The sequence below is a fragment of the Python bivittatus genome, unplaced genomic scaffold (assembly GCF_059951505.1).
Source record: "Python bivittatus isolate LINGU-HERP-01145 unplaced genomic scaffold, Pbiv_v1 ctg000700_np1212, whole genome shotgun sequence".
In the NCBI taxonomy this organism is placed as follows: domain Eukaryota; kingdom Metazoa; phylum Chordata; class Lepidosauria; order Squamata; family Pythonidae; genus Python; species Python bivittatus.
In genome coordinates, this window is record NW_028277098.1 from 66187468 (window position 1) to 66209852 (window position 22385).

The 22385-nt window shown below is 39.0% G+C and overlaps 1 protein-coding gene across 3 annotated transcripts in view; it reads left to right on the forward strand.

The window, feature by feature from the left end:
• The first annotated feature begins 14208 nt into the window (after positions 1–14208).
• Positions 14209–22385, forward strand: part of HSD11B1 (hydroxysteroid 11-beta dehydrogenase 1) — a 29944-nt gene continuing 21767 nt past the window's right edge. Inside the window, exons 1-2 of one of the 3 annotated variants that reach the window (XM_025173507.2) lie at positions 14209–14762; positions 20849–20979. In XM_025173507.2, the coding sequence (XP_025029275.2) occupies positions 14570–14762; positions 20849–20979 (324 nt within the window). In that variant the 5' untranslated portion in view covers positions 14209–14569. Of the gene's footprint in view, positions 14763–19833; positions 20200–20289; positions 20411–20848; positions 20980–22385 lie in introns of those variants that run through there. The other 2 variants (XM_007438697.3, XM_025173508.2) reach the window with 2 other exon arrangements.

Consider the following 22385-nt stretch of genomic DNA (forward strand, 5'->3'; position numbering starts at 1 on the left):
TGGTTTTGTTTTTAATATCCTTAGAGTTTACTGCAGTTTTGTTTTTGTTTTTTAATATCCTTAGATTTTACTGGAATTGATAACTAATAAAATGTCTATAAACACATATCAGTCCTCAGAAAGGGTGGACTTTATGCTTCTATTTTGGGATTTAGGTTCTTTAATAGGATGATGGGAAATTAAGATACAATCTTTAAAAGTATGTGCATTTCCCTCTTAATCTTATTGATCTTATCTATAACAAAATTAAACTCAGCTAGTTCTTGTGACTAAGGATCATATGCAGAAAAAAATTCTAAATCCTACTGATTTCTATAGGAACATTTGCAAGTTCATATTTTGCTAGGTCTGCAACATGTAGATTCTAAATCCCCTCCATCCATGTGACTTGGTTTCATTTTGTTGGTGAATAATATAATATCCCAAAATGATATAGAGGGAGATGAGTAAGTTCTCAAGCTTTAATGCATTGCTTAAAAATAACAAAATGTCCAATTGTCCATTAATTTAATTTTGCAAAATTCATTAGATCATCTTGCACCTATTTTGACCTTAGTAACCTATATAATACTGTCAGTAAGTAATTTATCTTTGTCACGTATCTCCCTTCATCCCTGTAGTTTTTAAACATAGTTCATTGTCAGAAACTGGCTTGTAGGTGTTCAAACTTTGCAAGTTCGTTATTTCCTTGCAGAGATTCTAATAAGTTTGAGACCTCCAAGTTGAAAAGCCTTGAACATTTACATCCTTATAATCAGTAAGCTGAGGAATTTAGATTTTTCCAGCTCTATACAATGTAGGGCTTTGCATTTGCCCCTGTGGAAAGTAAACTTCCAGTATTCCTTCTTGTCAGGAACTTCCTAACTCTTGATATTGCCTTCTAAACTGCTTTCTATCCCCCAATCTTTGTGCCATCTCCAAATCTGATAATCATATATTCTAACCCCTCATCACAATAATTTATGAATATGGGCTTAGAACAGAGCTCTTCAATAGACCACTCAACACTTCCCTCCAGCTTGATGCAAAGCCTTTGGTGTACAATTGTTAGACACAGTTGTTGAACCAGCTTTGTATCCAAGGAATGTTAATATAGCCCAGCCCATATTTTCCATCTTCTCTACTACAATTTCATGGGAAACTATGTCAGATGCCTTGTTAAACTTAAGCTATGATAATATCCACTGGATTCCTGTGGTCAAGGTAATCAGGATTAGGGATTACTTCAAATATGTCAAGCACCACTTACCATACTGTCTGGATGATGGAAGTAGTAGTCAAATATGTCTGGATGATACCACTTTGGGGAAGGCTGTGTATGGTTCTGACTATGTAGTGTTTTATTTCCATAAGGGCAGACAGGAATAAGCTAGATGCAACAGGAACTGTCTGAACTGAGGTACTATCCTAGAGCAATTTAATATGCATTAGAGGAGAATAAATCATTTGGCTTTACTCAGATGACATCCTCATACTATGGTCCCATTGTGCTAGTGACTTGTTGCATCAGTTACATAGACACTATACTGGAATGAGGTAGCAGAGAGAGGGTGCTGTATAACTGAGGTATTAACGTTGGCAGCAAACTGAAGCTAGCTTATACAAGCAATATTGATAGCATTGGCTGTTAGCTACAAATCACAGCACTCTCTATCATAACTCCAAACGGTGGCTATATACAGAAGAGGTTAAACAATACTAGCTCTAAGAGAACAACTGGATTCACATTGATCACTGTTACTGCTGTTTGGGTCTCGTTTACCATCTGCATTGCACTCAAAGTAAGAAGCATTATAGATACTATAATGGTTGGAGATTTGCCTGATTACTGGGGAGAACTAAGAGAAAGATAGAAGAAATAAATAAGAATTGGTTGGCTAGAAACTTTGAGTTCCCAGATTTTCCTTTGATAGCTGGTGATGGATGATGAACAAAGCTATTTTTATACTAGAGGTGATTCCAGACAAAGTTTTTATTGCACAGTTACTTTGCTTCATTTTCCCGTATGTTCCATTTGTAACATTTGCATGTTTTCTAATCAATTCTTTCTTCATTTTTCTTACCACAGAAAATGAATTGAAAGACAAAACAGCTGTTCATTGACTTTTGATTGGTAGCCATTGAAAACATCACCACTGCTTAGCACGTAATCACCATACTTTGTACATTTACTGTTCTCAGAGGATCTACAAGGTATTTACTTGAGTTCTATCTCCATTAGCCAAATTAATAGCCTGTCTTCCTATTCATGTTTCCATAGCATAAGGCAATAGCACAGATATCTGGAACGTTAGGAGGGCATGAGTGGGATAGGGGGAGGTGAAGTGGGAATAAATGAAATCTCAAAACTCTTCAGCCCTCAAATCCAATTGAGTACAATGTATTAAAATACAATCAGAAAGGAACAGTGAAAGAAAATAATGAATGTGCACAATAATATAATAAAATCTAAAGCTATATAAAAATACAATAGACTGTAGAGTAGACTGGAAAGTTCAAAAATATCCCAGAAAAGGCAATTTATTTATTTATTTGTTTGTTTGTTTATTTAACAAATTTATATGCTGCCCATCTCACAAAACGGGGGGGGGGACTCAAGATAGCAGGAGAGACAACCATCACTTAACATCCCACAATGTCAGCCTTACCAGTCAGACCAGACAGAAAACACGACCAGATAAGCTAATTCTACTTTATTATAAAGCTACATTAATAGATTCTTGCAAGTCTGACAGTACAGTTCTCCCGCCTTCTCCTTTATAGCCAGAGAAACCAGGAAGGTTCTTTCTGAGCCTCTTGCTCCGCCCACTATCCAGCTGCGGGCTCTGCTGTCTCCACTTTCCTTTGTTTGTCTATGTGGGGTGCCTTCCTTTTGTATCCTGTGCTGTGGCAGTGGGGTTGACAATCCAGCTGCGCCTACGTGGGCTGTGCGTAACACCACATTAATCCATCAATTGAAGCAGATAATGCATGACTTTCCATTTTCCAAAAGATAGCAATGATACAAAAAAATTATTTTTGTTTTCTGTTGTTTTGATGGAAGGGTTCTATGGTATTCTTGCTATGATCACTGGATGCTTTTTGTGCGTGTGTGCGTGTGTGCGTGTGTACGTGTGTGTGTATTTATAGCTAGAATGAATATATATATATATTCATTCTAGCTATCTGTCCTTGTAAAGAATGTTATGTTTGAACTGCCAGACTTCCGGACTCCTGCAATGTCATAGGAAATCTGGGATACACGCCAGCAACTCCATTTGAGAAAACATTTTGTTCCCACCAAGATTTTCAGTGCTTGTTTCCTCAGGTAGGCAAGAACCAGAATAATTAAATTTCCTAGCAGCTAGCATACAAATAAAGAACAAACTTTACCTAGGATAAATGCTTCACTGTTTTTCTACAAGAATACTGAGAGCAAGGACTGAGTTTAGTTAGCTATTTTCCAGCATTTAAAATATACTTGTATTCAAGAAGATTTGTTGTAAGAGCATCATAATCAGTATCTCCATATGATGAATCAAAACTGTGGGGGAGGGGCAGGGGCAAAAGCATCAATATAGTGAAGACAGAGGAATCCGCCACCTTGGGGCCTACCCATTGTGGCCCTTCCTTGACCCATGCCTTCAACAAAACTGATTGCACCTGGATGACTACCATATTTGGCTTGCAAAAGCCCAGGTGATATCTAGATGGCAGCAAAGATCTACAGAAAACTCTTAAAACTCCAAAAATTTCAAACTTTCAGACTGTACACTGTGAGACAATTCTGACAGTCGTTTGTATAATCTACTGGCATTCTAAGTTTGCCAACTGAAGTAGGCTGTTTTGTTTTGTCAGCCCTGTGGATCTCAGAGATTCATATCACCCCTTAACTTTCTAAATTCTAAAACAATATCTAGTAGGTATACCAATGTTCTATTAAATACTTGGAAAAAAGAAGTAAACCAGTTATCTCATTTATTAATAATGCAGCACACAGCATTCAGGTTTTCAGTTCATCAGCCAGCCATGTCTTTTTCTATGATACATCATTCCATGCCCTATATTCTTGGTTTTCCAGTTTCCCTACAACACACCCCTAAACATATTATATTCAATATCACACTCTGTTGTCATTGGCTATTTAGATTCCCTTTTCTCTTACTTGTCTAAAGCTGTATTGTACTTTTACCAAACTTGGGGTTTCCGCAAGTGTCCCAATATCTCCCATATGCACGTGGATAACTAGTTACATAAGAATCCTTATCCGAAGAATGTTTCCTAATATTATATTAACATGTCTGAATAATCCTTTAAATCAGATGTGCACAATTTGAGATCCTAGGGCCACATGCAGTTCCTCAAATATTGTATATAACTTCAAAGCCCTTCTAGAAGTGGTCATCAATTTCTAATTCTTAATGTGACAGAAGGGGAGAATCATTAAACAAATGTTTGAAAATGAGTCACCTTAAATGCTTTGGAGATATGGCCTACACTATGGGGAATATGCTACCACCGCCACTCCCCTCACTAGTCGAAGGCCAAGTGCAGCCCTCAGCCTGTGAAAAGCTGCTGTGCTGATCAACAGAGAAAACATCCAGAATTCTGATAGCTTCCCAGACCCACCTCAAGGGCAGGACGGCTGTTTACAAAAAAAGCATAATCTTGTTTACTGACTTGGGGTCTCAGGTTCCAAATGTCGCCCTAGAGAGTTTAAAAAGGAAGGATCACAAATAACAGCAGTTGATACTTGCCTGGGAAAGGATTCTGAGTACCGGGAAAGCATTTGGCAGGTAATGTGAGTTAACTGAAGTACAGTACAAAAATAGACTTTTGCAGGAGTAACTTGATATTAGATCACTAACTGTAGCATTAATTTCACTGACAAATTACTAAATCACTTCAACTCAGTTGTTGTATGCTGCCCAGAGTTGCTTTGTCTGAGATGCACAGCTATATAAATGTGATATATAAATAAATAAATAAAATAAAACTCACATTGTGATAGGTGGGGAAAACTTAAAGATGCATGTTTCAGATTTCACCTGTATTTTATTCAATGTTTATGGTAATCACAGGAGAGAAGAAATCAATTATTGTTGAGTTATTTTTCTGTCTGTCTCACCATCCATCCATCCATCCATGTAATTTTTCTACTACCTCAATCCTCATAGACTCTACATGGTTTAAAAATAAAGCTTTATCTTTCAGGAGTGTCCACAGTGATAGATCACAGGTGTGATCAAGGCTCCAACCTTTTTTTAGCCTGATTGCAACACATTGAACACATGTAAAAAAAGGTGACCTTCATTCACCCAATTGTGCCTATCATTTTACATTCAGTGACTATCACTATAGACACCCCTGTTGTCTTCCCAACTGAACCTTGTATATGAGGACTAATAGATCTTCAGATATTGATTTTTTTTTTAGAAATGGTGATTCTGAAACAAAATTAGAACAACTTTATTTAATGCTTTAGAAACCATATTCAGAGGAGGATGACGATCATGATGAAGAATTTGGAAGCCAAGTTCCTTAGGCAAAGGTTGAAAGAACTAGACATGAAGAAAATAAGTTTAAAGAGAGACATGGTATCTTCAAATAACTGAACATCTGTCCCATAAAAGGTAAAGTAGGGCAAGATGAAAAATACTGGATTTTTTTTTTTAAATCCTAGTCTTGAATGATTATTGATTATGTGCCATCAAGTTGATATTGAATCTTAGCAATCACATAGTTTTTTTCCATGATAATCTGTTCCTAACTTCAGGTTTTCCAATGATGCACCTATCACCACTGTTACTGAGTCTATCCACCATGCTGTGGTCATGCACTTTTGCACTTTTCCCAGCATTAGGGCCTTCTCTAAGAGCTAGATCTTCATATAATGTGTCCTAAGTAGGATAATTTGAGCCTCGACATTTGTTCCTCAAGTGAAAACTCTGGATTGATTTGTTAAATGATCCATGTGTTTGTTTTCTTGGCTGTCCATGGTATTCTCAGGAGTCTTCTCCCAACACCAAAGTTCAAAAACATCAATACTCTTCGTATCCTGTTTCTTCAAAGTCCAACTTTCATTTCTGTAGAGTGTCACAGTGAATATCATAGCTTGCACTATTCTGATCTTTGTAGGTATAGACGCATCCTGGCATTTGAAAATCTTTTCCAAGCCTTTCATGGCTGCTCTACTAAGTGCTGATCTGCAGCATATTTCTTGATTGTTTGTTCCTGTGCTGCTTATGGTTGATCCTAAACGGCAGAAGCTATCTATCACTTTAATGTCTCCCTTGTGAATTTTAAAGCAGGTTGTTGTATCTGTTGTCATCAGTTTAGTTTTCTTTATATTTAATTTTAGTCCCATTTTTTTCACTGTGCCTCTTGACTATTAATATTAGACCTTGCAAGATCCATTGCAAGCCTAGTCTTAAATCATTGTCTTAAATCTCTTGTTTTTAAATTCAACTTTCAGCATCCCTGCTCAATTTTTTCAAAGAAAGTATAACAAAGCATAATTTTCTGCATAGGTACCCATTACACAGTACAATTGCACACCTGTATGTTCACCCAGTCAACTCCACTGAACTAACCAGATTTTTTTTTCATCTATTTGGAACTATATATTCCTATATAGGAGTGCCTATACTAATTGTGTCTACATTCTATTTAGCTTTCTCATCCTGATTGGTGGGATTTAAAACGTTAGAACATTAAGATAAATACAAGTGAATAACAGTGCCTTTGAGAACTCTAGAAGACAAGAACAAAAGAGACTCATGAAATGATCTTCTCTTTCTTCTCATCAAAACCACAGGGAGCAAAATACATGAAACCATCCAATTTTACACAGCATGGATAATTTGCCCAGTGATCCAATTTCATAATAAGACAAAGGTGTATTCAATTCCCTATAATGGAATTCTACCTTGTCCAAAGAACATAAAGCTCTGCTTGCTTTTTCTAAATGCTAAATGACTAGAATGATGTGAACTGAAAATTTCACATAAACATCCCAATAGTATATAGCAGTTAAGGGGAGGATTAGTTTATTGCCTATGGTCTCAGAAGCATATGTAACTGAAAAAACAAAATCACCTTCCCAATCTGGGATAATCAACAAGAGTATCATTTATACAGTTTAATCTTTAAGTGACACTAGATTATTACGGAATCTGTGTAGACTCAGATTTTTCTTGAATTTGTTCATTCATTACAACATAACTGGGCAAACTTTCCAGCCCCAAGGGCTGAATCTAGTACTGGATAGCATGTCAAAATCTAGAAGGGCGGGGGGGAGAAAAGAGGGGAATTCTCACATTGCTATAGCTGCATCCTGCATTATAGAATTGAATAGAAGGATTGTTAGATGATCTTCAAGATCTTTTTAACTCAATTGTTTTATTCACTTATCATTCATGTCTAGGCTACTATCATACAGTGACTATGCTGAGTACTGAAGTTGGAGTAATTCTACTCATGAGCAACTGTTACCACACTGGAGCACCACTGATCCTGATATGTCAGGTATTTGGTTTACGTTAAGCCCAACTACACTAAGTCAAAATTTCCAATTCAAATAATATGTCCAACATGGAAAGTCAGGAAACAGAGCTGGTACAGAAGTGTGACATTAGAAGTAGAATGCAATCCTACTTCTAACACTATATAGATGTGACTTACAAAGTAACCCATGAATAGTGTTAATGATTCAATGTACTCTAAAAGTAAAATAAAAACTAACATAGCAAACTAACTAACATCATTTAAAGAGAGAGAGAGAGAAGGGGGGACTCTATCCATCTCTCTCTCTCTCTCTCTCTCTCTCTCTCTCTCTCTCTCCCCTTCTGTTTTTTTTTTGTTTGTTTGTTTCTTTGTTTGGTTTTTTTTGCCAGCAATCCAGCGAGGTAGGTTGGGTTGAGAGAAAATGACTAATCCAGGGTAATCCAGTGATCTTCTGTAGAAATGGGTAGATTAGAACCTGGATCTCTCTGCTCCAAAACCTTAACCAGTATACCACATTGGCTTTCTCTATGTATAAGACAAGCATGAACATGATTACCTTCTCTTTTGTACCCTATGCACTACAGCAAAATTTCAGCATGACCCCAACCAATGGCTTCTCTCCCCATACTAGCAGTGTGAAGCAGATGCCCTTCAGAAGCCACCTGAAGGTGTTGAACCAAGAAGCTCTCTTGGATTTGCAAGAGTCAGAAAAGGGATCGTATAAGATATCAGTACACAGTGAGATTGACAGAAACGTTTTATGGCAGGTGACATTTATTCAACTATCTGTTGATGCTTCTGCTGTTATTAATATCACTGTCATTATTGTCCTTGTTTTGGAACCTGGTAGAAGTGAGGTGAGTGATCCATATGGAATCTATTGCATTTTTGGAGTGCAGAATGAATTTCACATATGATCTAATAACAATTCAAAACTGATACAAACTTTATCACACTTAAATTAAGGGCATCCTCAATTTAGCAGTTATTTGACATGTATGCACTAGCCAGGTTTGACTTTTTGCTATACTTCCCAATCACTCTGGCTTAAAATAGAAATTGTGAAGGATAAAAGAAACAAATGGAATGCTAATCATGGGATTCCTTAGTGCAATCTGCCCTAACTTGGTGGCTTCCAAATGTGTTAGGATTACAACACTCAGTATGTTGGCCATCCTGGAGATTCATGGAGGGTATCAGATTGGGGAGGCTGGCTTAGTGTAAATGGCATGTTTTCAATCATAAAATTAGTTTGCTAATGAGGAAAAATAATATCTTAACAGCCAATGGCCTCAAGAGAATGTCGATCACAATATTTTATTTTTGTAAGGTGGAGAAATAACTTTGCTCAATCATGTATGGTCTCTGTACATGTGCAGCCAAATCTCATTCCCTAGTGGAAAAAAAAATGAAGGAAGCTATACCTGAATCCTTCAGTAGCTACTGATGAAATTACATTGAGGCCAGACAGAAATCTTGCAGCAGGCAAATTAAATGCAGAATACGCTGGACTGCTGTCTTAGGCTTTCCATTTCATAAACAATTACAGCATCGCAAAATTAGACAGATTTCTGTGCTGTCACACTATTGGTACTTTTGTTTAAAGATTCAGGTAGCAACCAATAAAACAGTATTCCAGAATATTGGTTTCTCTATAAAATTTGAACTGCTCATGTTCAAAGATGCCAAGGCAGAACCTCAACACATCTGTCTTAACAATTTAACCTATTAACAATATAAGCTACTTAACACTTTAAGTAAAACCAATTGCTCCTCTCACTGCATATGTTGAAGCAGAGGCTGGCTAACTATCTGTTAGAGATATTTTTTTGGATTCTTGAACTGAGCATCACCCCTTACATCACCTCTTCCAATTCCGTAATTATTTTATATTTTAGCATCCTGTTACTAGCTATGGAAATGAGTCCCACAGGGTAGAGCAGGGAAAGAAGTAAATAAGTGCAGTTTAGTTCTAAAGCAATCATTTTCAAAGCTATTTCCTCATAGCAACTTGAAAAATCACTGGACATCTTCGTGAAACTTGTTTTATAAATGAAACAAGTTGTGAATCATTTGGCTTATTCTCTGCCAGCTTCTTTGTCAAATGCAGGGCTTTATGAAAAGTAGACACTTTTAACTTTTTACATTTCAGGGCACAATAGGCTTAGAAGGCTACATTATTTTCTGTGCCAGGGCTTTATGATTCCATTCTGATCCTAATCAAATGCCCTTCAATCTCTGTCCTAAAGAAATCAAGTGTAGCAGGAACCAAGACTAGATCTCTGGATTTCTTAGGGTTTCAAAGCTTCTCCATGTATGAATGAAACTTGCACATCACAGATTAAGGATTTCTCCTTTACTATTATTGGATTTATATCCCACTTTTATTTTGTACAAATCAAGGTAGAGTACATGATGTTCCCACCTCCTATTTTCCCCACAACAACAACCCTGGGAGATGGGTTGAGCTGAAAAGGGGGACTGGCCCAAAGTTACCCAGCTGCCTTTCATGCCTAAGAGAGGACTATAACTCATGGTCTCCTGGTTTCTAGTTCAGCACCTAAACCACTATATCATCTTGGCTCTCAATATGGCTCTAAGAACATGCATATGGAGACAGTATGCCACTGAAATCTCCTTCTCCTTCTCCTTCTCCTTCTCCTTCTCCTTCTCCTTCTCCTTCTCCTTCTCCTTCTCCTTCTTCTCTTCAATCCTTACCACTACCTATGCAGAGAGTAATTGTATACTTGGAATAATGCATCTCTGTGATTTTATTTTTCTCTTGGAAATGTTGGAAACTATGGTTTAATATTAGGCCCATTAACTTGGGGTTTGTGTCCACCCATATGCCTTTGGGCTCCTCTTTTGGAGCCCCCCAGGCTCCCTGCCTTGATTTTTTATAAAATCAAAAGATTAGAGTCTCTTAATTTTAAATGGAAAATTGGCATGTTGCAAAGCATGGTGTCTTGAGTTGTTAGATGTGGTATACAAGGAACCAGTAGGACTCAAGCAGATCTTTAGCCCTTGCATGAAACAATTGGCTTTTTAAATGAAATTATGTTTCCTTAACTTCTTAATGACTGGCTTCCTTCCTGATCCAGGAAATCTCTTCTACCCTTTCCCTTTTAGCCCCTAACTATGACATATAAATACAGTGTCAGGCTTCAGCATCCCCTTTGTTTCCAGGCCCTATAAATATTCTTACAAATAAAAATAAGATGGGGCTGCAACCAAATTCTGAAGTGTTGCCACCTGTCCATAAAAAAGGAGAAGGGGAAGCTAAGAAGGGGAGGCAAGATCAGAGCCTGGAAAAATAAAAGAGGCAGAAGGAAACATACTCAACTGTTTGCATAAAATTCCTAATGGGCTTCCTAGCTCAGAAAAGTTTAGGATCTGTGTTTTAATTTGCAAAATCCCCTCTCTTCTATTTTTAAGGGATAAAAAGAGTAAAATCTCCATGTTGGGCTTGACTCCTAATATTTTCATGAAAGAACGTGCATTTTCATATTGAGTTTTCAGGTAATTATTCAAGTATGTATCCATAGTGTAAGCCTCCTATGCTATTCTCGAAAGATTAGATCATGTTTCTTTTCTAAAGGTTGAACCAGCTCACCAGTCCCAATTCCTATCAAAGCAGAGAAGAACCAACAGTGGAAGGTGCTAATCCTTTATAAAAACAGAAGCATTGTTTTCAGTAAGGAGGAATGATTTAAGGCAAAAGAGGCTGGTGCCAACAGGAATGAGATGCTCTTAAAAATTAGACATAAACCAAGGACTATTGTTATTGCAAATGTGCTGTTGTCACATCAGACCACTCTTTTGATGTGTTCAATATAAAAAAGGATAAGGAATAGACAAGGCTGGGAAAGCTTTGCGTAGGTGCCAGAGATTGGCCCCCGGCACAAGTTCATAGTAAAGATTCATATCATGAGACAGATAGATAGGAATTTCCATAGCAACCCTCCTGTTTCAATGTTGTTCTTGTCTTTAAAAACAACAAAGTCCCTTTGAGATAGTGTAAAGGCAAATGTTCAATAGTTTAATTTTATTATAAATGACATTTGAATGACTCCATGGCTTCCACCAACCTTGCATCCAGCAACTATATTTGGTTCAAAATGATGCTACCATGGCAACCTCCTCCTCAGGGGTGTATATATCAGAAAAGGCAAGATGGCAGTCCCATTGTTGCAACCACCATCTTGCCTTTTTTGACACATGCATACATGCACATACACACACTGTAGATGCTGCTGCCCTAGAGTCCTTACTTAAGTTAACCAATCAGATCATATAATTGCTTTGGTACTGGCTTCAGTTTGTTTCAGGGCTCAACTCACCTGAAAGCTCACCTCAGTGCTTCATATCTGAAAGCCAAAATAGCCTCAAACTGTGCTTTCTCCACGAGTTCATTCCCAAAGGCACTGTGGGACACACTTAACATTTGGGGGGTAGTGAAGCCTGTTGGGGGCTGGGACAGAATATAGAGCTGCAGAACAAGGGGGGCAGGTTCTCTTCTTTCTGATTGAGGAGGGGTTATTAATGATGCAGTGGTGCAGTTAGTTATGGGGATCCCTCATTTTGCCCATGTAACACCTCTATTCCACAAGCTGTGCTGGCTCCCAGTAGGCTTTTGGGTGCAATTCACATTGCTAGTTATCACCTATAAAGGCTTGCATGGTATAGGACCAGATTGTTTGTGGGACTGTCTGCTCCCAAGGGTATCTGTCTATCCACATGCTCTGACAGACAGGGCATGCTCCAGGTCCCTTCACCAAAATGATGCTATCTTATGGGACCCAGGAAGTGTGCCTTTTCTGTAGCAGCCCCTGGGGAACAGTCTTCCCTGTGACATCCAGTTGGCCCCAACCCTGCAAGCTTTTAGGAAGGTGGTTAAAACTTTCTCTGGGCCTTGGAGTTGTAAGAGTTGCCGCATTCATCACCAAATAAAGACTCTGTGAGACACAGGCTCATACGAAAGCAATTTACTCAGGTGTAATGCAGGTGGTTACAAAGCCATGATTGGCTTGGCACAGATTACATAGCATTTTATAGGTTCCCCATTCCTGTGCTTTGCAAGTCCTGCCTGTAGACTGCCCCTGGCTGCCTCTCGCCCCCTGGCTTCCCCACTCAGTCCAATGGCAGGTTCAGCCACGGTCCTTTGTTTTCCGGCTGTCTTGCTCATGAGGCAGGTCCCATGAGGCTGACTCGCTTGATGGGCAGTTGAGCGTGGCTTGAACTGCGGAGCTCTTTGTTTCTATTGTAGGTGGCAGCTAGGGGAAGTCCCACTTGTTACAAGGTAATTGAATCCTGCCGTGGGCTGATTGCCACCACCTGTCGGCAGTTTACTTGCGGTTAGCACTTCTTCTTTCGATCATCTGCGCCTGAGGCAAGGAAGCTGACCAGGCGCATTTGAACTTAGCTAGGCGAAATTGTGGCTAGCTTGAATGGCGTACACTGAGCCAGGCTGAACCTGACAGGAGTCAGAATGAACTGAATCCCCAGACGATTTCATTTCTGTGTGCCATTTTGTTGTTTTAGAATGTTTTAATGAGATTTGTACATTGTATTTGGGAGTTGGGCAGCCTATAAATTAAATAAATAAAATAATCCCAAATGAAATAATATGTCTAAATAATGTGAAAGAGCTAACTGAGGCTGAAGCAGTCCCATTCTGACTCTTAAACCTGCAAGCCCCTACATATGGCAGTTAGATCATTGGTGACCATTCAATGTCACCACTTTTGTGTTTCTTGACTATATTGATGAATGCCATTATTACAAAGAGATTTGTTCTGCATATGTTACAGCTTTAGCATGCCCTTCTGCTGACTCCTCTAAGGAGCTTCTTACCTCAGTTGTAACATTTCTCACCATGTTGGAAATACCTATGCAGAAAGCACAATAATATATTTCACAAATTGGGAAACTGGTTTCACACTGTGCTGTAAACGGTGCTTTTTGTAAGTCTGTATAAAGCATTCTAATAGGTCCACATATAGCTTCATCATGGCAGCATATAGTCTGTGAAACATAGGTTTCTTATACTGAAAACATAAAGAGTGAGTAAACAAGTACAGCAAGCATTACTTTGGCCCATGTTCAACAGGCGAGACATGGAAAGACAGAGAATGACCAGAGAAGCTTTGTGCTATGAGAGGTTGCCGGCAGGAAAGATCAGTATCTGAAGAGCTGTTGATTGCAAGGAGACTTGTTCGATGCCCTTATGGGTGACTGAGTGACTGCTTCCTGCTAAGTAACAGAGACTGTAAGAGGTATATTAAGAAGAAGAGGAATATTAAGAGGAATATTAAGTAAGAGGAGCCAGTTTGGCCTAGTGGTTAAAGCACCAGGCTAGAAACTGGGAGACTAGGAACTAGGAATTCTAGTCCCACCTTAGGTACAAAGCCAGCTGGGTGATCCTGGGTCAATCATTCTCTCTCAGCCTTAGGAAACAGCCAAGGGCAAACCACTTCTGAAAAACCTTGCCAAGGAAACTGCAGGGACTTTTCCAAGCAGTCACCAAGAGTCAACACTGATTTGAAGGCATTAAAAAAAAGAGAGAGGAATATGACAGCCAAATTTCAGGGAGCAAGGTCACTGAGCAAATGAACAGGGACAGCAAACAGAAGTTTGTCAGGGGAACAAACTGTGTGGAAATCCTTACCAAAATTTCCCTTTGTGCTTGGGTAATCTGAGACCTAGACCAAAGAACAAGTAAAAGCCTTGTGCTGGTACTAACCTTAGAAATAAGTGAGAAGATGGATGGATAGGACTCCATATCTGCAATTGGCAATGTGAAAGCAGACGTTACAACAGAACCTGAGAAAGGAAGCAGCCCTCTGTAAGTAAAACAGAATGCCCTTTGGATGAGAGTTCCACCCAGAAACCAGAAACGGAGAAGATATTTTGCAGTGCTGAATTCAAGAACAGCTTTGGACTTCCAGATAAGGAAAATGGAGAACTAGACTTCTCAAAAAGAGCAGAGATTATGATACTGGTGGCAAGCTCGGTCCAGCAGAACTTATCCAGATAAAGGAGAGGATGAGAGATTGTCCACTTGTGCTCTGGACAGCTGCTCCTCATGACGAGACAGCAGGATAGCAGTCATCCTGTAATTCTGAGCACCAGGCGACAGGAAGCTATCAAGCTCTCAACCACGGCAGAGCCTTTAAGGACACTGGGTTCAACTAACCCATTTTCTAACCACCTTTGGATTTATAATTATTTTATAGTTAAAAGAGGTCTTCCAAACAACAAGTTTGAAAAAAAATCTGGTGAGTAAAACTTCATCCCAAAATAAAAGTTAACTAGCAGTTTAAAGAATATTTTAAAAATGGTAAAAAGCTGAATAAGAATTTAATTTAAGAAAGTTTTAAACAGATTAAGGGACCAGACAAATTTGGAATATTAGGACTTTTGCTAAGATTTTTGGAAAATTAAGTAAACAAAACATTTTCATAGGAATACAAATTGTTTAGTCTACCAGGAAAGAGAACACTGGTTGAAAGTTGAAAACAAAGAAAGTAATAATGAAACCAGAGATGCAGCATGGTGCAAGTGCGGGTAGATTGGTGCCTGCCCAGGGCCCACACCCATCCTGCCATCCAGGGGCTCCTCAGGAGAAAAGGTGGTGGGAGCAGGAGTGACTTACCAGAGCAACTTGCGACCTCCTGCCGACTTCCCCATTGCCTTTGCTTGTGGGAAACCAGTAGGGAAGGTCCAAATGGCAATCACATAACTGCAAGATGCTGCAACCATTGTAAGTATGAGCCAGTTGCCAAGCACCTGAATCGCAATCACATGACCACAGAGGCACTGCAATAGCTGCAACTTTGCAGACTGGTTGTAAGTCCCCCTCATTCAGTGCTGTGAAACCTTTGAATGGTCGTTGAATTAGTGGTTTGTAACTCGAGGACTACCTGTGCCTATATAATGGATCCTTGAAGAAGAGAGAGGATGCAGCTACACCCTGAAAATGAAAGAGAAGAGTAATGACTGTTCATGGCTCACTTTTTCAAAAAGCTAAAGTAACTGTGTCCCAACCAGTCCCACTGGTTTATGTGTTGTCTCCTTGGAATAAGGATCAGGGATGTGACAGAACAATTTCCAAGATTTATAATATCTGTTAATGATTTTCCCTTCCTGATATTCCATATAATGCCAAATGATACTGCCAAGGACAGCTACAACCACTATCACTAATTTGAAGAACTACTGTAGGAAAAAAGCTCATGACTTCCTTGTAGTATTTTCATACATTTTTCCAGTCCATGGAAGAGGACCAGAAATGGAAAGAACATTGTATGTCACGTCTCACAATAGAGCTAGGCAGTAAATCTCAGTTCTCAAGACATTTAATACCTTATTCAGAAAGAAGCTTACTTGGCTGAAGACTCTCAGACACAACTCAGATAGATTCTATTCTTTAGAAGACACAAGAATAAACCTATATACACAGAGATGATTTGCCCTATACAACACAAAGAAGCCAAAAGCTTTAATATAGGTCTCTGTTCCAGAGATTAAACTCTGGTCTTTCTCCTCACACCTTTCCAAGCTAATGGATACTTGAGGTTTTGCTTATTTACTTTTGGTGGCCCTGATAGGTTTATGTACGAGTTCTTCCTAGCCTAGGAATTGCTAGTTGCTTCCTACCCAGATTTAGCTCTCATACTGTAAGCGAATGACTGTCTATACAATGATGTCAAAGGGAGAAGTTTGGTTTCTGAGGCCATGGCATTTGTTACCTGGATGACAGACTGTTACCATGCTGGCAAGGGTGAATTGTATCTCACAAGGTCTGGATAAAAATGTATTTTGCCAAAGCATGTCAGCTATGATAAGGAGGGTTTCAAACTGAATTGGGGAGGGGGCGGGGAGATGAAAGCTCCAAAGCAAGAATCTCAGATAAAATCTATAGGCTTGGTCGTTAAGCAAATTGTTTCATTAATAGAAAATATCTATAGCTCAGAGTAGAACTGTTGGGTTCTAGATGTTCTGTAAGTTTAGTTGTTTTCTTGAAGATGTCACAAGAACTGATGATGTCACCTAGCTTGATAATGAATGATTGCAAGACAACAACCACGTTCAGAGAACATCAAAGACCCCCAAAATTTGGGCTGGGGATGAGATGCCTACAATGGGATAATCAGTCTCCTAGCCAAAGGATCCCTTATACATGCAGAAAAATGATGAGTTCTTCTGCTGTGACTTTCCAGACATTTAGGAATTTTCATTGCTTGATAATAATATTGTTTAATTTTTAGCTTATTTTTATTGTCAGAACTTGGCACAAATCACACAAAAGTGATCCAGGGACAGCAGCTAGAGAGCATTCAACACAACCATAATTGGCAGCACTGAACATAGGAATGACTTAATAATTAATGTGTGATTTCAAATTTGCAAGCTTTGTTTTGGAATTATTACCAGTGACTACAGACCTGCATCTCTCTGTTTATGGCCATTGGGAATCTGTGCAGAGAACAGTTCTTCAGCATTAACTTTTCAGCAGTTCATTACTCCTCATGTAGGAAGATATGCTCCTCCTTTCTTAAATAGTTTAAGTAGATTTTGGCAGACAGAATTCCACAGGGGAAGTATAGACTGTGGGAAAGATGTCCTTTCCACCAGGCACCTTTATATCCTTGAGCTCCTGGCAATGCTATTTTTCCTACAGAAAATTGACTTTAATTCTGTGTTATTGCTCCAAACCCAGGTGTTTGAGATTCTGTGGGTGCATCTTAGTCTAGCGCCATTGTGGAATTGTGCCCCAATGACTTGTAATGAGACATACTCCAGTCTTTGGTGCTGTCAAGGAAGAATTAAATCTAGGCAGTGGGCAATTTAAGAAAACATTTGCCATAGAACAATGGTGTTGTCTTCATTAACGTACAGAGATCTTAGAAACGATTTTGTTCCTTTTCATAGTTAAAAACTGCAATATGCCCTTTCTTAGGACATGTGGCATATTTATGAAGGGAGTTAGTCTGCTGCATACAATATGTGTCTTGAATAGTATCCATGTATATACTTTCCTCTGGAAGACCTCAGTCCACAAGTGCTAACACCACATAGATTTAGAAAAGTAGGCACCAGCTCCCTGCAACAGTATTTAGCTTGCTTGATTTTATTTTATTTTGTCTATTAGCATAAATAGTAACAGGGTGTGCAAGCAGCAAACTTCCCTTCCAGCAAGGAAACGAGTCTGACTTTTGACAATCAAAACCAACCTTTTCTCTTTTGGTAAATAGGTATCTCCCTTTCATGTTTGCATGTGATATGATATAGGAACTGACTTTTTGAAAGCAAATAGATGGATGGGAATGGGGTAAATAAACAGGCGGATCCATAGGGCCACAGTAGGTGGAGCACCTATGCAATGGTAGCATTGGATGGGGCAAGGTGTAATTTTTACCTGTCCTCTTTTTTGATCGATTGTGTGATTTTGGAATAGAAATTGCATTGTTTCAATGTATAAATAAATAAATAAATAAATAAATAAATAAATAAATAAATAAATAGTTTCAATGTATAAACTTTAAGCACCGTGTTATCTGTTTCACAATGAATTTTGGTGGCGTGGCTTTGGGAGTCTTAGGGGTCTGCAAAAAAGAGTCTGGAAAAGCAGCATGAAGGAGTTGCCTTCCCTTGAACTAGCCCAGTGTTTTTCAACCTTGGCCACTTTAAGATGTGTGGGCTTGAACTCCCAGAATTCCCCAGCCAGCATGCTGGCTGGGGAATTCTGGGAATTGAAGTCCACACATCTTAAAGTGGCCAAGGTTGAAAAACACTGACATAGCCCATACTAACTACCCCTTTGGCAATGATACTCTAAGCTCCTAAGCCCTGCATGCTTCATTCGTGCTTTAGGCAAGCTGGGGTTAGATCCAACATTAAACATATTTTCTTTCTTAAGGCAACCAAGACTACAGCATATAGTTCTGGAATATTCTCTTTCTCCTACCCTGCCCCATTCATTACATCTTGTAACAGGTTCTGTAGCTTGACTAAGCTTTAAATGATAAAATAATGTTTTCTTCCCTTCAATGGGTCGCTCACAATCAAACCAGCCAGCTCTCTTAACTACGGGCATCTCTCCAATTGTACCTAACCACAGTACCAACATGCCTTGGCAACCACTTTCTTTCTGCTGTGTTTCCATGGTGTAACTTTCATCTAATCCTCAGCCCTTGACAGAAACAATTTAAAGTTGTGCTTGACTGAACTGGTGTAAAAACAGTGCTTTCCCCATATTCTGACACCATCCAGTGACAGCCTCAAGAGGTGTAAAATCCATAAGCTTTGTCACCCATTTCCTTGAAGGGAAGTCAGATGAGGCACAATAAGGACTGGGAATGAGGTCAGCAAATATGTTAGTATAGTTTTCTGCCAACTCAAGTGAGGATAAGTAAGTAAGTAAGAAGTTTATTGTTGTAATCATAGTTCATAATATATGCTCAAGTGAGGGTCGTTGGCACTTTGACTTGGCAATGGGGAAAGGCCCTAAAAGACTGAGTTTGCATTCATTTCTGGCATTTTTGATCAGGGGCTTCTGTGCCGATGGTCACTGGCTTTGAAATGGCAGGTATGGCTGGGCAATCAAAGCCCCAGTCCTTTTTACATGCCTACAGTACATGTGATTCATGTTAAAAAGGGACGGGTTTGGGTTGCCTGGTTGGCTCCACCATTTTGAATCCAATGACTGCCAATGTGGATCTCCCTGTTTCTGACAGATTTGTCTATCACTCTGTAGAACTGAATACCATAGCATATTAATGTAGCTCTGGCTTAAGAATTTCCATAAGGAGAAGCAGTTTAGCAGTTGAAGCCCTTATCAGTTAAGGAAAAAAACATGTATTAGAAAGAACATGGAACATCCTGAACTTAGTAGGCAAATGGCATTTTTAGGTACTTGTTGCTAAGTATGTAGGAGACATAAAACTTGGCAAGGTTGTATAGAATTTCAAAAGAGAACTAAATTCTCAAAGCAACACAATTTGTGCACTTAATTTTTTATCACGTTAGATCATTTCCAGCTAACTGCCCTATATTTTTTCATGTATTATCATGCTCAACTTCTGTGTTGCAATTACTCTGCAAAGATTTGGGAGCAGAAGACATAATCTGGTTGTACGGGAGCCTCGTGCTTTGTGTGGAGTTTATATCTGGAAATTACTAACAATTATTTAAAAAAGGAAAGAAAGACAAAGCAGGAGCCCACCTGGAGTAGGCAGCCTGGGGTTGTCTCCGAAGTGAAACTTGATGCTTTTCAGCAAAGACACACCTCTTTCAGGATGTTATGCAAAATTCTCTATTTCAAAAGAAAGGACAGGAAATATGAAAAGCAACAGCCAGAATCCAGAGTGACACTGTCACTGAGGTTGACGTTTATCAGCTCTTGACAAAAAAAATTAAAATTGGAGGCTTGCAGGGATGGAACCATTGGCATAAATGCCCTGAAATTGTTAGAAGGCTGGATTTTTAGGGACGTTGCTGCCTCTCTACTAGCAGGTTCTTACAGCATTAACATTTTTCCTGCAGTCTGGTACAGCTCTTTTGCTCTTTTTCCTCCCCCCCACCCCCCTGCTTCTCATGCCTGATTATTTTCTGACTACAGTGGGATGAGTCTGTTGCAAAAGATTCTGATTTCTTTGGTAGGAATGGTCTTGGCCTTCTATTTTTATTCAGGAAAGGAAGAATTTAAACCTGGTAAGTTATTTGAAGTAAAGGCATTTTTAAATTGAAAGGAAGGGGAGGGGAAAAAAGAAGGGCGCTTTGATTTTAGAAACACACGAACTGGTTCATAGCCTACAATGAACCCTGCCTTCATTTTTGTATTGTTGGTGATGGATGGCTTTGCCTAGGAAGCTTCTACAAGCCATCAAGCCACAGGCAAGTAGATTTTTCCCCCAGCCAGCAGGTAAGATGGGAAATCTTTTTGGATTTTTGTTTTTGTTTTGGATTTTCTGAAGGATTTTGATATTGTCTGTTCAAAACAGGCTTTGTGTTTATGAACAGTCCCTGAAAAATACGCTCAGTTGTATGATTGTTTTAAAAACGTTTGTACCTGAAATGCACAAAATGGGTTAAAATTAATGTCTAATTATATACTGAGAAAGAAAAAGAGAGGGAGGGGAAAAAATTATTTTGGTGTTATTCTGTGCCTCTTTGGAATTTTAGCAGTTCTTGTTCCTGCTGCTTTCTTGTGAGTTGGACGGCTACGATGAACAACTGATTTGAGGGCTGGAATTGCTAGTTATCCTCTTAAGTTTCTTGCCCTTCAGGCATTTATTTGGGGGAACGGGAAGCTGTTTAATGCCAGCTTTATAAACTGCGATTCTTGTATCTTGTTCTCCAGAAATGTTGAAAGGGAAGCGGGTGATCGTTACTGGGGCAAGCACTGGAATTGGAGAGCAGATAGCATATCACCTAGCACGGATGGGCTCCCATCTCCTGATTACTGCACGGACAGAAGCCCAGCTCCAGCAAGTAAATATTAAATATTCATTTATCCCTCTTTATAACTATACTTACCAAAGAACCTCTCATACATTGAAAGGGTATAAGAGAGAGACAAAGAGTACCCTCCCTCAAACAGAGAGTAGAGAAAGATTAATTCTTCAAAGCCAGAAAGAAAACAAGGTAACTGCTGCCATTTATAAGTGACTGTTAACTGAATAGCAATTTTTTCCCTTTGGCTGATCATTGGGGCCAGACTGTATTACCCCTTCAAATCCCAGGGGCACTGTGAATAGAAAGAGAACTGCTCGATCTGGTAGGGAGAGTCAGAGCAAGATCTGTAGAGCAGTTCTTTCTCAGCCCCGGGTAAAAGACCATGTTGATCTCTTGCCTTGATATTGGAAAGCAGGGGTGACAGCCTTCCAGTGTGCCTGGTCCAATGGTGAAGCTACAGTCATGTGCATGCAGAAAAGGAAGGAAGGAAAGAAGGAAAGAAGGAAAGAAGGAAAGAAGGAAGGAAAATATTAAGATTTGGGAGAATTAAATCTTTAAATTGTGATTTAAATCACAATTTATACTTCACAGTAAATCACAGATTTTATACTTCATTTATCAGCAGCATATGAGTATGTATGCACATAAGTAAGTATGTGTATCTGTGTGATTGCATCTCCAGCCACACATCTGGTAAAAATGTAGTGGATATCTTCTGAAAAATGTATTTTATTTTCAACTGCCTATCTGGGAGAAAAAAACTGACCAGAATAGCTACAAAAATATGCCTGAAGGTATACTCAAATAGCTTTGAATGGATTAAATTCAGAACTACAAGCCCAAGCTATCTCTAAAACTGTTATCACATATTTGATTTAATATCATAAACTGATTATACACACGTGCACACACACAATAATTAGCACAGCATGTATATTTGTCACTGCCCTCTAGGGACAGAGGGAGGCTATGGCATCAACCAAGTTAAGTTGGAGTGTGTTGAGAGTTAGCCTGTGTCCCCATTTATACCCATTTTTGACACAAACATGCCTTGTCAACATTTTTCTTACTATGACTCATGACATTTCCTTGGAATCTGGAAGTTGGCATTTATTACCTTATAAAGAAAGGAAAGGATGGGAAGATACATTGTAAACCAAAGTACTGCTTGTGATTAAGATTCCTTCGTGAGTCAAATCTGTCTTGTTTATAATTTTATTCATTTGTTTATTAACTTCATTAAATTGTATTTAAAATTAAAATGGGATATAGCAGGAGGGGCACAGGAAGGTGGCTAGAGGTGTTTGATGACTCAAACAGTCAGACCTATCCCATTCCTATGGTGGCATTCTTACTGCAGTGTGGGTTTGTCTTCCAGCTAGTGACATGCTGAAGAGGGAGGCCTCTTCAGAGGATACATCCTGCCTCTTTGCTTATCAGTT